The 15,749-nt window shown below is 40.9% G+C and overlaps 1 protein-coding gene across 3 annotated transcripts in view; it reads left to right on the forward strand.

The window, feature by feature from the left end:
* Positions 1 to 15,749, forward strand: part of GLB1 (galactosidase beta 1) — a 187,334-nt gene that overhangs the window by 108,706 nt on the left and 62,879 nt on the right. For all 3 annotated transcript variants that reach the window (XM_081969808.1, XM_081969810.1, XM_081969809.1), the window contains exons 3-6: positions 3,474 to 3,624; positions 5,016 to 5,076; positions 7,418 to 7,512; positions 11,785 to 11,965. In XM_081969808.1, the coding sequence (XP_081825934.1) occupies positions 3,474 to 3,624; positions 5,016 to 5,076; positions 7,418 to 7,512; positions 11,785 to 11,965 (488 nt within the window). The remainder of the gene's footprint in view (positions 1 to 3,473; positions 3,625 to 5,015; positions 5,077 to 7,417; positions 7,513 to 11,784; positions 11,966 to 15,749) is intronic.

A 15,749-nucleotide genomic window follows, 5' to 3' on the forward strand; every position in this document is an offset into this window, starting at 1 on the left:
TTACCAATCAATGGATGAGAGGTCATCAGTTATGAGATCATAGTTAGCTTTTCTAAAGTTATACTTTGGAATTCTGTCGTTATTTTCATCTTTGTAAGGACATAAATTGAGACAAAAGTCAATTATTCTGTGGTCACCATTAGAAAAGGGTTCATTTATTTGTAGACCATAGATTGAGTTTAAACTATTGCAGAAGATGAGATCTAAGCAGTTGTTGACTCTAGTGTTGTTTGTAACTAGTTGATCTAATCCCATATTAGTAACGGCATTGTAAATGGTTGAATGCATTGGTTCTGTTGTACATTTGTTTAGGGTCCAATTAATATGAGGTAGATTGAGGTCACCAAGAAAGATAAGAGGGTGTCGGGAAGAGGTTGCCTCTGTTAGTAGTGAAGTTAGTTTGTTCATATGTACAAAATTTTAATTTAATTTAATTTAATTTAATGCTTCTAGACCGCCCCCTCTCCCGAAAGGGACTCGGGGCGGTGTACAGTTCATACAAAATATATCAGATACAATAAAATTAAGTATGTACAGTTGACAGTTGACATGGAGGAGGTAAGAATGACATTAAAAGAACTGTACAAAGCAGATTAAAATAAGTTCAAACCCCTAAAAACAAATACAGTGAATTAAAAAACCCCTAAAATAACCAGATATAGTGCGTTTGCCAGGAGGGACAGTTGAATTATGCCAGGCCTGCTAATCGGAACAGGTGGGTCTTCAGTTTTTGCCGGAAGGAGCGGAGGTCAGAAGTGGTTCTAATGTCGGGGGGGAGGTCATTCCAGAGGGTTGGGCCCATCACAGAGAAGGCCCTACTCCTCGGTGTCGCCCGCCGGCATTGTCCAGTGGATGGCACCAGGAGAAGTCCCTCCCTGTGTGAGCGTATTGGCCGCAGGGATGTATGTGGGAGGATGCGATCCCGCAAGTAACTAGGTCCCGTGCCATGGAGCGCTTTAAAGATGGTAATCAGCACCTTGAAACGCACCCGGAAAACCACAGGTAGCCAATGCAGCTCGCGCAGGAGAGGTGTTACGTGGGAGTACCTCGTACTCCCCATCACAGCCCGCGCGGCTGCATTCTGAACTAACTGCAGTCTCCGGGCGCGTCCCAAGGGCAGCCCCATGTAGAGAGCGTTGCAGTAATCCAGGCGGGACGTCACCAGCGCATGAGTGACCGTGCGTAGGGCATCCCGGTCCAGTAGGGGGCGCAATTGGCGCACCAGGCGAACCTGGTGGAACGCCCCCCTTGCCACGGCCGCCACATGGTCATCCATTGACAGCCGGGCATCAAGGAGGACGCCCAAATTGCGCGCCCGTTCCACAGGGGGCAACTGCTCGCCCCCTATGGCCAGCGATGGAATCAGCTGGCTGAATCGAGGTGCCGGTAGCCACAGCCACTCAGTCTTGGAGGGGTTGAGTTTAAGTCTGTTGTCCTCCATCCAGACCCCGACGGCCTCCAAACACCGGGACATTACTTCGACAGCCTCGTTGGGGTGGTTTGGAGTTGAAATATACAGCTGAGTATCATCAGCGTAGAGGTGATACTCAACCCCAAAACCACGGATGATCTCACCCAGCGGCTTTACATATGTGTTGAACAGGAGAGGCGAGAGGACCGACCCCTGTGGCACAAATTGTAATCAGGGGCTCTGTAACAAAGCAAGAAGTGAATGTGGTATTTAGGGACACATCATATAAGATGGTCTCAGGAAGAGCAAGTTCCTGTGTAACTTGAACGTTTTTTAGATTAAGAAATTTTTTTAAATAGAAAATAGCAACAACACCCCCTCTACGGATTTCATGGTTGGACATGATAGTCTCTTATTGTGGTAATGGAGTCTGGGAGGGATGTATTCAGCCACATTTCGCAGACAAATATAATGTTGAATATAGCCATATTTAGCAAGAGGAAGAATTCTGGTATTTTGTTTATGAGGCTTCTTGCGGTAAGTAGCTTGCATTTAAGATCTGTGGCAGTGGATTTTGAGGAAGTTAGGGGCATGCATACCTAGTTCTTGAGAGGAACTGAATCTGGCTGTAAAAGATCAATTACAGAAGAGTTTTGAACTATATCTAAAATACAAACAATGCATCAATTTAAGGATAAAGACTTTGGGAAGCCTTTGGAAAAAGTGCTTTTCAATTTCCAACTTCAAGTTGAAAATTTAGATTGAAGGTTTGATAAAATAACAATAATTTTAAATCAACCCAAAGATAAACTGAATTTATAATTGGATGGATTGGAATTTAATTTATTGCTGTCAGATTTGAAAGAAAAGGAGAAAAAAGAAAGATAGTTAGAGAAGGGGCATGGATTCTAAAGACTCAAAGTTGACAGAAGTGTTGACTGATGAACTGGATTTTGCTAAAATCATTGATGGAGGTTGCAAAATATATTTATTATATCTAATTGGAAAACAAATATTAAGAGAAGTTGCATTTCAACATGTAGAAGGGGTTTTTGAACAATAAACACAAAGTGTCCACAACATAGACTTATCATTTTAGGGGAATGGAATCCAATTGTTGAGAAAACTCCCAGATAAAATTTTAGGAAAAAGTTTTCTTATTAAGAACCAGTTGAGAATATTTAATCCTGGACAGACGAGAGACAATGATTTTGGTGGTTTATATTAGATTAGAAGCTGTTACGGAATTTCTGCAAGTAAGATACAACAATAGAGTGTTGACAGAGGGCTTTGAAGTTTAACTCTGCTGTTGGTTGTACCTGCTGTTTTTGCATTTATAGTAGATAGATGTCAGGTCAAATGAGTGGGGTAAGCAGAGTTGTAGAAGTTCATAAATAGTGTGCCTGTTTTGCTGGGAAGGTAACTATTATTTTTTAAATATATTGATAGGTATTCAGTTAGGGGAGATAATTTATGTGTATGTCTTTTTTTTTCTTTTTATGCACATTTTCTTTTTTTGTCTTTAGTTTTGCTTTATTTTTGTATTTGTTTTTCATTTCTTGAAGTTTGTATTTTAACATTCTGAGTAAAAATAAATTATTTAAAAGATGATCATCTGTACATTACCTGTAGTTAATAAGAGCAGTATCCAATATGTATGAAAGACTGTGGTGGGATGGTTAAGTTACCAAATCTTGAGTAGGAAGACCTTCTTGTTTTTCATTAGTCAAGGAAGCATTGGTGACTTTGGGCCAATCAGTCTCAGTCAAATCAGCATTAGTTCTGTGATGAACCAATTGAAGAACAAAACCCCGTGTGTCGTGGATTGACAGCTTTGCTTATGTGAACTAAGCAACACAACTCAAAATACACAGGCCTGTAACACATGTGAAAGAAGTTCTCTGAAAAAGGCCTGATATATTTTCAGAATTATTTTTTAGTCATTATCTCTGTGTTTGTTTGCTAAAAAAGTAATATAGGTAGCAACTGCAATAAGTTTAAATGCAATTATCTTGCTGTTTTGCAATTAAAAACATGATAGTAACATATGGGGTATTTGCAGGTATGTTCCATGGAACTTTCATGAACCTGAGCCAGGAGTTTACAACTTCAGAGATGACAGAGATCTGGAGTATTTCCTGAAACTTGCTGATGAGATTGGCTTGTTGGTCATATTGAGAGCAGGGCCTTACATATGTGCAGAATGGGACATGGTAAATATTTTCTTCCTTATTCGTGTTGGCTTGCCCTTACATGGTAAAGTCTGAAAAAATAATTTCTAAATCACAAAAAGTTGCTGTAGAATGTTTCAAAATCAATATTAGGGAAATGTCCTAATTACTGCATTTTTCAGACTATAAGTCGCAGCAGTGTATAAGACGCACCAAGATTTCAAAGTGGTAAGTAAGAAAAAAATGTTTTGGTTCTTCCGGCCTGCAGGAGCACTCTGCAGTCTTCAGCAGGACTGGGGGAAGCAAAAACATCCCTGTTTTGGGGGAAAACGGGCAGAAAATGGGGCGGTTTTTGCAAAAATTGGGGCATTTTTGCCTTTCCCCAGCCCTGCTGAAGCATACAAAGTGCTTCTGGGGGCTGGGGGAAGGCAAAAATGCCTCTCTTTGCAAAAATGCCTCCATTTTTGCAAAGAAGGCCAGTTTTTCACAAAAATTGCATTTTTGCTTTCCCCCAGCCCTGCTGAAGCCTGCAGAGTGCTTCTGGGGGCTGGGGGAAGGCAAAAACACCTCAGTTTTTTGCAAAAATGGGATGTGGGAGCAGGGCTTCGGGATGCCAAAAATGGCAGTATTGGGTGTATAGGATGCACCAACATTTCCACGCCTTTTTTTTGGGGGGGGGAGGTGGGTCTATACTCCAAAACGTACGGTACACTAAATCAGTGGTTGTAAAATATGTGATTTTTAGTTTTGTCTAATTGAAGCATTGAACCTTAAAAAGGAATTTGAATACAATTTTGTGTAGTTTATGAATTAGACTACTTTTGAGGTAGTCTTCTCCATGGAATCAGACTCACTTAGATGTATAGAAATATGTATGTACTACAGTATATATGCATTTAACAGATTTATATGGCAGCCCAACTCATACACAGTAATTGTGATTATTGAGTGGCTGGATAGAGCTATATAGTTATTTATTTAATAATCATAAGCTATAACAATATTGACATTTTCTTTTCTAAGGAAGAAATGGCAATAATTACTTACTTGGAGCAAATCAAGATATGAACGAAAACTATTTTCTATCCTTTGTTCCAGTTGAGGTGGGAAGGATATCTTAGATTTGCATCTTTTTAAATTTTTTGACAAGAACCACATAATGTTAATCCAGGCTACTTTCATGCTCAGTTGTAATTTTCATATTATTTTGTATATTTGGAGTGAGGGAGGGACCTAAAAAACACTTAGCCAGTTCTGCCAAAATTAAGAGAAACTTTGTTTAATAACATATTCTGTTAAACATGAGAGGTACTTGAGGACAGAGCTTATGTGGTCTTAGAATTGTTCCTCTTCCCATTTCTATGGATTTATTAGATTGGATAGTCTAGGAAGAATATATATATATATATATATATATTATTCTAACTTTATAGGGTGGTCTGCCTGCCTGGTTATTAGAAAAAGATTCAATTGTTCTTAGATCTTCTGATTCAGGTAAGAAAACAAAATAACAATATATAATATCTGTATTTATATGTGATGAAAATAAAATTAGGTTCTAGAAATTTGTGTTTGTGATCCCACAAATATGGGACCATTCAGATAAATATAATCCAGGTAGTCCTCAATTTATAATTGAAAATTGGGATTAGAGCTTCTATCACCAAGCAGTTAGGTTGCTAAGTGAGTTGCGTCTGATTTTTCAAACTTTTTTGCTATCATTAATTAAGTATACAGTTGTTAAGTGAATCTAGCTTTCCCCACTGCTGCTTGTTGCGAGACCCTTGTTGGGCTGGTCAAAAGTCACTTTTTTCAGTGATGCCATAATGGTACTTCCAAGAATTTTGGTTTATTTACATCTGAACCTTCTCTGGAATACTCTTCCCCGAGATTTGATTTAATGAATTTTAAATAAATCTTTTAATGAATATGGTATTTTAAATTATGAATGGATTACTTATAATATTTTATAATCAAATGAAACAAACAAAATGTTAAAAATTATGATATTTATGTAGTTAGTTACCAAGCACATCTAAATTATATAGAAGTAACCAAAATATCTTTACAATCCCCAAGGTATGTCATAACTTTTCAGTACCCCTAATGTTTGGAAATTGAAAGTTAAAAAATTTGACACACCCTAAAATTGCTTTGAGATACAGTAGGGCAAAAAAGTATTTAGTCAGCCGCCAATTGTGCAAGTTCTCCCACTTAAAAAGATGAGAGAGGCCTGTAATTGGCATCGTAGGTAGACGTCAACTATGAGAGACAAAATGTAAAAAAAAAATCCCCAAACAATCACATTGGCTGATTTGAAAAGAATTTATTTGCAAATTATGGTGGAAAATAAGTATTTGGTCAATATCAAAAGTTCCTCTCAATACTGTGTTATATATCCTTTGTTGGCAATGACGGAGGTCAAACGTTTCCTGTAAGTCTTCACAAGGTTGGCACACACTGTTGCTGGTATGTTGGCCCATTCTTCCATGCAGATCTCCTTTAGAGCAGTGATGTTTTGGGGCTGTCACTGGGCAACACGGACTTTCAACTCCCTCCAAAGGTTTTCTATGGGTTGAGATCTGGGGACTGGCTAGGCCACTCCAGGACCTTGAAATGCTTCTTACGAAGCCACTCCTTCATTGCCCGGATGGTATGTTTGGGACCATTGTCATGTTGAAAGACCCAGCCACGTTTCATCTTCAATGCCCTTGCTGATGGAAGGAGGTTTGCACCCAAAATCTCACAATACATGGCCCCATTCATTCTGTCCTGTACATGGATCAGTCATCCTGGTCCCTTTGCAGAGAAACAGCCCCAAAGCATGATGTTGCCACCCCCATGCTTCACAGTAGGTATGGTGTTCTTTGGATGCAACTCAGCATTCTCTCTCCTCCAAACATGACGAGTTGTGTTTCTACCAAACAGTTGTATTTTGGTTTCATCTGACCATATGACATTCTCCCAATCCTCTTCTGGATCATCCAATGCTCTCTAGCAAACTTCAGATGGGCCCGGACATGTACTGGCTTAAGCAAGGGGACACGTCTGGCACTGCAGGATCTGAGTCCCTGGCGGCGTAGTGTGTTACTGATGGTAGCCTTTGTTACGTTGGTCCCAGCTTTTTGCAGGTCATTCACTAGGTCCCCCCGTGTGGTCCTGGGATTTTTGCTCACCATTCTTGTGATCATTTTGACCCCACGGGGTGAGATCTTGCATGGAGCCCCAGATCAAGGGAGATTATCAGTGGTCTTTTATGTGTTCCATTTTCTAATTACTGCTCCCACAGTTGATTTGGTCACACCAAGCTGCTTGCCTATTGCAGATTCAGTCTTCCCAGCCTGGTGCAGGTCTACAATTTTGTTTCTGGTGTCCTTCGACAGCTCTTTGGTCTTCACCATAGTGGAGTTTGGAGTGTGACTGTTTGAGGTTGTGGACAGGTGTCTTTTATACTGATAACAATTTCAAACAGGTGCCATTGATACAGGTAATGAGTGCAGGACAGAGGAGCCTCTTAAAGAAGAAGGTGCAGGTCTATGAGAGCCAGAAATCTTGCTTGTTTGTAGGTGACCAAATACTTATTTTCCACCATAATTTGCAAATAAATTCTTTCCAAATCAGCCAATATGATTGTTTGGGTTTTTTTTTACATTTTGTCTCTCATAGTTGAGGTCTACCTATGATGCCAATTACAGGCCTCTCTCATCTTTTTAAGTGGGAGAACTTGCACAATTGGCGGCTGACTAAATACTTTTTTGCCCCACTGTATATGTGTATAGACAGTTACAATGAAACATATAGATGATACTCTAACTCTCTGTTATATTTTTTTCAGACTATTTAGCAGCTGTAGAAAGATGGATGAAGGTCTTATTACCAAAGATGAAGCCTCACCTTTATCAGAATGGGGGCCCCATTATTATGGTGCAGGTAGAATTTTGTTGAATAATGATAAGTTCTACAACTTTCAAACTTAAGAAATGTTTTTTAAAGAAAGATACTGAATAAGATTAGTGTATTTATTTGGAAATGTAATTCCTAATGCAGTCTCTTACAGTTTTGGATTTTAATCTTATAAAAAGTTGGGTAAACCCATCTGATAAGCATCAGGTTAATAAATATTGCACCAAAACCTTTATCTATTTTAACTGGAATTGATGTCATACTCATTTTTGATCACATATCACTTTTGATCACATATATCATTAAGATGCAATCTTAATACTGAAGTGGTTATTTAGACATCCTTTAGACTTATGAAATGATTTTTGTTTAAGCAGTTGTGCTGAAAAGTGTCAGTGTCATAAAATTCATACCAATTCAGTTCATTTTTTATTTTCTAGATTTTATTCATACATTAATTCAGCAGAGTTTCTAAATTATTGGGTCTCATTCCAGTAAAATAATGGGTCTAATTTCTACACATCTGATTTACAATCTCTTTCATTTCTATAAAATGTGTTTATTTTGCTTTCTCAAAATTAAAGCTTATAAATTAGGCTGATGTCTGAAAAATCATATTGTCTGATAGATGAACTTTGATAACGTCTGCAGCTATGATGTAAAACTTCTGAGGAAGATGTCTTCAGATCTGCATCAGACTAATAAAACCTGAATATGGCTTTGACCTCATAACAAGAGAGCATTTCAGGAGAATTCAAACTTAGCACCTTTTGAAATAAGCTTGGATCTATGATACATCCTCACATATTTCAGCTGACTTTGGATATATTTTACAGTGTATAAGATGCACTTCCCCCCCCCCCAAAAGTGAGTGGAAATGTCTGTGCGTCTTATACAGCTAATGTTGCCACTGCCCCACTCACCCACCAGGCCCCACCCTTTGGCCTATGCCTCTCAGCAATTTGCCTCCTTGCAGCAAATAACAAACAGCCTGATCAGCTTCAGCACAGCCTGATTTAGCATGAGCAGGTGGTTGGATCGGCCTCCTGGAATTCCGCTTATCAGTTGTTCCAGGCTGCAGGGACCACTTCTGCTGCCTGGAATGGGCCAAAAATGGGATGCACAGAGGTTGAAAATAGGGTGCGGGGAGGTTGAAAAAGGAGTACGTGGAACGGACAATAGGCGGCAGCGGCAATGGGCGATGGCAATCTCCACAGCCTGGAACAGTTGATAGACCCGTGATGGCGAACCTATGGCATGCGTGCCACAAGTGGCACGCGGAGCCATTTGTCAGGGCACGCGAGACGCTGCCCTGTCAGCTGGCCAGCGCGCATGCGCGCGCTGGCCAGCTGAGTTCACCTTTTTAAAAGCTATTTTTCGCCTTCCCCAGGCTCCAGAGGCTGTATAGGAGCCTGGGGAGGGCGAAAACAGCCTCCCCCGCCCCCCCAGAGGCTTCAGGGACCGTCCCTGAAGCCTTCGGAACACTTAAAACCACCCTCCAAGCAAACCGGAAGTGCTCGGAGGGTGGTTTTAAGCGCTCCGAAGGCTTCAGGGACCGCCCGAGGCTTCCCTGATGCCTTCGGAGCGCTTAAAACGACCCTCCGAGCAACCCGGAAGTCACTTCCAGTTTGCTCGGAGGGTGGTTTTAAGCGCTCTGAAGGCTTCAGTGAAGCCTCTGGACGGTCCCTGAAGCCTCCAGAGGGCCTCCGGGGGGTTGGGGGAGGCTCTTTTCGCCCTCCCCAGGCTCCAGGGGCTTTATAGGGAAAAAAAATGTAAAAATGGGGGGGGGCGCGCGTTTTGCGCGCATGCGCACTGGGGGGGGTCGCGCTTTGCATTATGGGTGCGGCACGCCCGCACTCGACCCCCCTGCGCTCCCCCCACTTGTGGCACGCGAGCCAAAAAAGGTTCACCATCACTGTGATAGACTGTATTCCGGGAGGCAGATCCAACTGCCATCAGCTGCTCGGGCTAAATTAGGCTGTGTTGAAGCTGACCAGGCTGTTTGTTATTGCTGCAAGGAGGCAAATTGCTGGGAGGCAGAGGCAGATTTTTTTTTCTTGTTTTCATCCCCAAAAGCTAGGTCTGTCTTACAGTCCAGAGCGTCTTATAGGCTGAAAAATATGGTACTTACCATGTAGTAAGTATCATTAAGGATTAATTACATATTCTTTTCAATAGATGTGCTCATCCAAATTCAAAAGAAAGGAGAAATAGAAACTTGAACGTGTTAAGTAAAAATGAAAATTATGAAGAATGTGTCATACTCATATTATGAAAATAGCTAGTTTTTTCACTATTTCATTGGTCACTTACCTATCCAATTTGATTCATATGAATGATTTGGTTGTTATAAAATAACAACATAATCTTTAATAATAAGCTTGTTGTAATGTTAATAAGATGATCTTAGCTTTGAACCTAATCTTTTAAAGTATGGCCAGATTTATCCCTTTAGAAAAGGCAGCAATGACTAAAAACTACTCTGAACTCTGTTAGAAATAAGAATAACATACTTCTGTATAAAGAAAAACATTTATGTTTTATCTTCAATTTAGCATGTGTCATCTCTTTTAAGAAAATAAAATCCCACAGAAGGCTAAAAACTAAACAAATAAATTTAATCTGACATTTATTTCCCATTTGATATTTTCCAGTTATAGTTAATAAAGAACTGGGGGTGGGGAAGTTTTGAATTTCAAGTTACATGAAGCTTTGACCCTGAACTTAAGAGTTTATTTTTGAATTGATCTAATCTCATTCCCTAACTGAGGACTTTTCTCCCATTTCCCCCCATAAATAAGAAAAAAAAACATATTCATGCAGGTGGTGTAATTAAAACATCCCTGCGGCCAATCCGCTCTCACAGAGAGGGACTCCTCCGGGTGCCGTCCACTAGGCAGTGCCAGAGGGCGGCACCCAGGAGTAGGGCCTTCTCTGTGATGGGCCCAGCCCTCTGGAATGACCTCCCCCCAGATATCAGGATAACGACGGATCTCCGCTCCTTCCGCACGAAACTCAAGACCCACCTGTTCCAACTAGCCGGCCTGGCTTAATCAGAACTTCTAACCTCCCTGGCAATTTTAAACTGTATATTTAAATCTTTTGGGTATTTTAATTGTTTTAATTGTATTAATTTTATTGTTATTTATTTTAACTTTGTGGCTTTTACTTTTTGTATTGTTAATTGTTGATGTATTTACCTCCTCCATGCCACATGCCTTTATATTTGATTGTACGTTGCCCCGAGTCCCTTCGCGGAGAGGGCGCGACTGATAAATTGAATCAAATAAATAAATAAATAAATAAAATAAAACAGCCACATTTTTAATGTTACAGGAATGCATACTGAAAATGTATTTGTTTAGATTAAGTAAATATTGACTTATCATTGAACTTTGTTTGCCATGACAGGTGTTTTTCTATCTATAATATTCTTTTAGAGAGTCCAGTATTGGGATAAAATAATATGGTCAGCCATATTAACCCTAACCCTAACTTTAATGTTCATTCTGATCACATCAGACTACACTACTTTTATCTCAAAGGATAACCCAACAGGTCACAGGATTGTCTAAATTTGGCTTAAACTTCACAGTTACTTAGTATTCTCTGATTCCTTATTACTATCTAATAGGCAGTAATAGTCCAAGCACTATAGCCAAATTGCAGGTAGCAGTATATAAAGCCTGATGAAACGGCCTCTTTTTAATATTCTTATAAAATCAGCAAATATGGTTATATGTGGTTCTGGTGTAATTACAAATTAGTACTATCTGGTACTTTTTGTCCTATATTTAATGTTACTCTTTTTGACCAGAATACAGGTAGTCCTCAACTTACAACCACAATTGATCCCAAAGTTTATGTTGCTGTGAGATTTGTTGTGAATTTTGCCCCATTTTATGACTTGCCCCATTTGTTAAGTGAATCACTGCAGTTGTTAAGTTAGTAACACAGTTGTTAACTGAATCTGGCTTTTCTATTAACTTTGCTTGTCAGAAGCTTGCAATAGGGGATGACATGACCCTAGGACACTGCAACCGTAATAAATATGAACTAGTTGTCAAGTATCCAAATGTAAATCACATGATGATGGAGATGCTGCGATGGTCACAAGTATGAAAAATGGTCATAGGTCACTTTTTAAAGCACTGTTGCAATTTTGAATGGTCACTATGTGAACTGTTGCAAGTTGAGGACTACCTGTATTTTTTTTTCTTTACATTTGAAATTTCATATTGTTTTGTGGTTTCCATATTTTCTTACTGGACTTGTCTATATGTGGGTGTCTTTAATTAGGTTGAAAATGAATATGGAAGTTATTTTGCATGTGATTTTCATTACCTCCGTTACCTGAAGAATCTTTTTCGCCAGTACCTTGGGAATGAAATAGTCCTATTTACAACAGATGGTGCAACAAAGATTTTTTTGCGCTGTGGAACTCTTCAGGGCCTTTATTCGACGGTGGATTTTGGACCACGTGAGTGGCAATTGAAGTTACATTTTATCTTGAGAATAAAATATTTTTAGATAATGTATTAGTAAACAGAGGAAGGTGCCTTAAACTGATTCAGGTTTTTGCTCAGCTGATCAGTATGTTGACTGGTTATTGTTAGGTTGTTGTTTCCCAGCTAAGAATCTGGAAATTAATTTTGGGGACTTTTATAATAGAGGTCTACATTGTGTTGAGTTGTTTAGCTTTCATTAGCAAAAAGGTCTTTAGAGCAGGAGTGCCAAACTCAAGGCCTGCGGGCCGGATCTGGCCCACAGGGTGCTTAGATCTGGCCCATAGGGTCAGCCTGAAAACAGCAAAGGACTGGCTAGTGGTACCAATGCCATCTAAAACAGAGCACGGGGATGTGTGTGGGGCCTCCAAGCTCCCCTTTCACTGGGAGAGGGCTGCAGGAGGCCATCAAGGCTGAAAACAGGGCACAGAGGGGCCGAATGTGGCCCTCCCAGGCTCCGTTTTTGCTGGCAGAGGGCTATCAAAACAAACTAAAAACAAAATAAAGGAGAAATGTTTCCCCTTTTGAATTTGGGCATGCAAGAAAGGACAGGAAAGGAGAAAGGGAAAGAGGAAAGACAAAGGAAAAGATGGGAAGAGAGCAAGGAAGGAAAAATAAAAAGAGGGAAGAAGAAAGGAGAATGAAGAGAGAAGCAAAAAGAAGAGGAAGGAAGGAAGGAAGGAAGGAAGGAAGGAAGGAAGGAAGGAAGGAAGGAAAACCACACTTTTCAGGGAAAGATCATTAAAGAAATGGTGGTCTGTTGTCCCCTTTGGATTCTTTGGATCTAGTGATACTGGACATTTTTTGTCCCATCTTCCTTTTTCAGGGAAGGTTGTTGAGAAGGAGGTTGCTTTGCAATTTCAGAGTATCCTGCAAGATTGTCAGGACCCTTTCCATTCATTTTCAGACCAGGGTAGAGTCTGGAACTGGCCCTGGAGCAGTGGTGGGTTTCAAATTTTTTTAGAACCTATTCTGTGAGTGTGGCCTATTTTGTGGGTGTGGCTTGGTGGTCATGTGACCGGCAGGTATGGCCAACTTGACATTCCTCATTCACACTCAATCACATGATACACACACCCAAGCCATGCCCACGGTGGCAAAAAAATTTGGGACTCCGATAAAGGGGGGGGGGGAAGAGAGGGGAAAAAGTCCCAAAATAGACAACTGGAGGATTAAGGGCTGAAATTGGGGAGATCGGAGAAGGCAGGACAGAGAGGAATCCAGTAGAAAGCTATCACACGCTGGGGAAAGAACTTGGGAGATCGGAGGAGGCAGGACAGAGAGGAATCCAGTAGAAAGCTATCACATGCTGGAGAAAGAACTTTGGGAGATCAGAGGAGTCAGGACAGAGAGGAATCCTGTAGGGAGCAGTAACGCGGTAAGGGAAGCAACCGCAGGCCATCATCCCTGCTTCTTTCCTTTGAGAGCCGCAGCAGCGAGAGAAACTGAGGTTCCTTTGCTGGCAGTGGGGGGTGGGGCAAGCGGTGTGGGGCAAGGCAAGTGGGGGGGCAGCCAGGGGAGAGACCATACCAGTACAGGGCCTCCAGCTCTAACTGGTTCGCAAATGTACGTCCAATTTCTGGTACCAGTCCTTACGTACCAGTGCGTACCTGTAGAAACCCACCACTGCCCCAGAGAAAGTAGGAGAACCATTACAACATCTTTACCACAGTCAATTTTAGTAGGAAGGGAGAGTTCTAGCCAGAGAGTTTCATGAGGACATTTGAAATGGTTGGAAATAGAATAACTGTGATTAGTCTTAAATTATAGATTGGGTTGCTTTTTGCTTTGTTTTGTTTCTGGTTTTAATTAAATGTGATCCACTGAGACTTTCTCTTTGCAAGGTGGACAGCTATATAAATTATTTAAATAAATAGGCTACTAATTATTTATCTGCTTAATGGAAAGAACTCATTGGACAGTATTTCTTAATCTTTCAGTATATCATCAACTTTGAATGTCCTGTTGCAATAGAATGCAGTTCTTGCTGTTTCTTTTCCATTTCAATTTTTTCTATTAGTAATGTCTGTCAAAGAGAAAAAGAATGAATTACAGGTAATTATCAACTGACAACAGTTCAAAGTTATAATCACACTGAAAAAAAGGACACGATTTATTTTTTCACACTTATGACCATTCCAGCATTCCCATGTCATATGATTTAGATTTGGATGCTTGACAACTGATTCCTATTTACAACAGTTGCAGTGTCCTGGGGTCATGTAATCTTTTGCAACCTCCTGACAAGCAGTCAGAAGCCAAACTCACTCAACAGCCATGCTACTAATTTAACAACTGTGATCATTCACTTAACAAATGTAGAAAGAAAAGCCGTAAAATGGGCAAAACTCACTCAACAAATTTCTCACCTAGCAACATAAATTCTGGGCTCAATTGTAATCATAAGTCGAAAACTACCTGTAATCCATAAAGCCTTTTTACTGTTAGTATTAGGAACTATTTTTTTTAAAGCAGTGTGTCAGGCCTGCAGTTATATTCCTTTTTAGGATCTTTGGCCTGCCACACTCTCTATTATTTCATTATGCTGTTTCATTAGTGTAGTAATTGGGAGGGGGAATAGAAAGGAGTAGAATTGTGGAATGTGTTGTTGTCATTCTTTTCTAGAAGCCCAAGGTCATCTTTTGTCTCCGCACCTCTGCACCTGACCAGAACCAGCTGGGTAGAGATGCCAACGTGGCTGAAGAAGATTGGACCATGTGATGGATTTAAGGGTGTAGGGATAAGATCATGAACTTTCAACTGGGTGGAATCACAGGAAGTTTTCAGATTTGGGATTCCACAGTTTGTTGCCAACATGTCTGTCTTATTAAATTGGAACTTTAAGGATAGCTCTGCCTTGGACTCTGATTTAATTCTGCATGATATTTGGAACACTGACATTGTCCCAAATCTGCCTTTAAAATAAATCACCAGCACACCGCCACGGGGGCTGGTGAGAGGTGCTGATTTCCCAACACTGACCGGGTCAGTATAAAATACCAGTGAACAATTAAGAAAAAGCTTTTTGAGATAAGTAGCTGAGATGAGACGCTTCTCTACATTTCTCCCAAGCAGCAAAGGAATTTGTGGGAGAGGGAAATTTCAGATAAATAGCGTCTGGGAAGATGTGACTGGAGGAGGAAACTAATTCACTGCACGGATGGAGAATGAAAGTCCCACATCAACTTGAGCAACTAAACGTGAGTGCATGCTCCCCCTCCTTCCCCCCAGCTTGGAAGCAAGGCTTGGGGAAAAAAACTGGAGGGGAGATTTTGACTCCTTCCAAACAGTGATAAATGAAATGACCCATTACCCAGCAACTGAGTTGAAGACAGACTCCCTATCAAAATGGGAAATTCAACCCAGCCAGCAAGAAGGGATTTGGCCAGCATCTTTCACTTGCCAGCCACCGGAAATTGGGCTGCAGCTTGTGAATGAAGCACCACCAAATTGGGCTTTCTTCCCAGAGTATGGATGGAAAAGATGCTAGTGGGCCATTCCTTGGCCATCAGCATGAGAAAATCCTCCAAGCCAGCAAAGGGGGCCTTGGCACACAACCCCCCCTGCCAGCCATTGTTGGTTGGACTGCAACCTGTGAATCAGGAACCCCCGGGATGGGTCTTAACCCCAGGTCATGGATGGAAGGAATGCTAGTGGGCACCTGCCCTCCCCCAACAGATGGAACCATGGCAGATAACTGGGCAGTGGCCAACCGAGGGATTGACCTCCCCACCGGTTCCAGTCTCCCCTGCAATGCCC

Source organism: Natrix helvetica (assembly GCF_964273705.1).
Source record: "Natrix helvetica genome assembly, chromosome: Z".
Lineage (NCBI taxonomy): Eukaryota > Metazoa > Chordata > Lepidosauria > Squamata > Natricidae > Natrix > Natrix helvetica.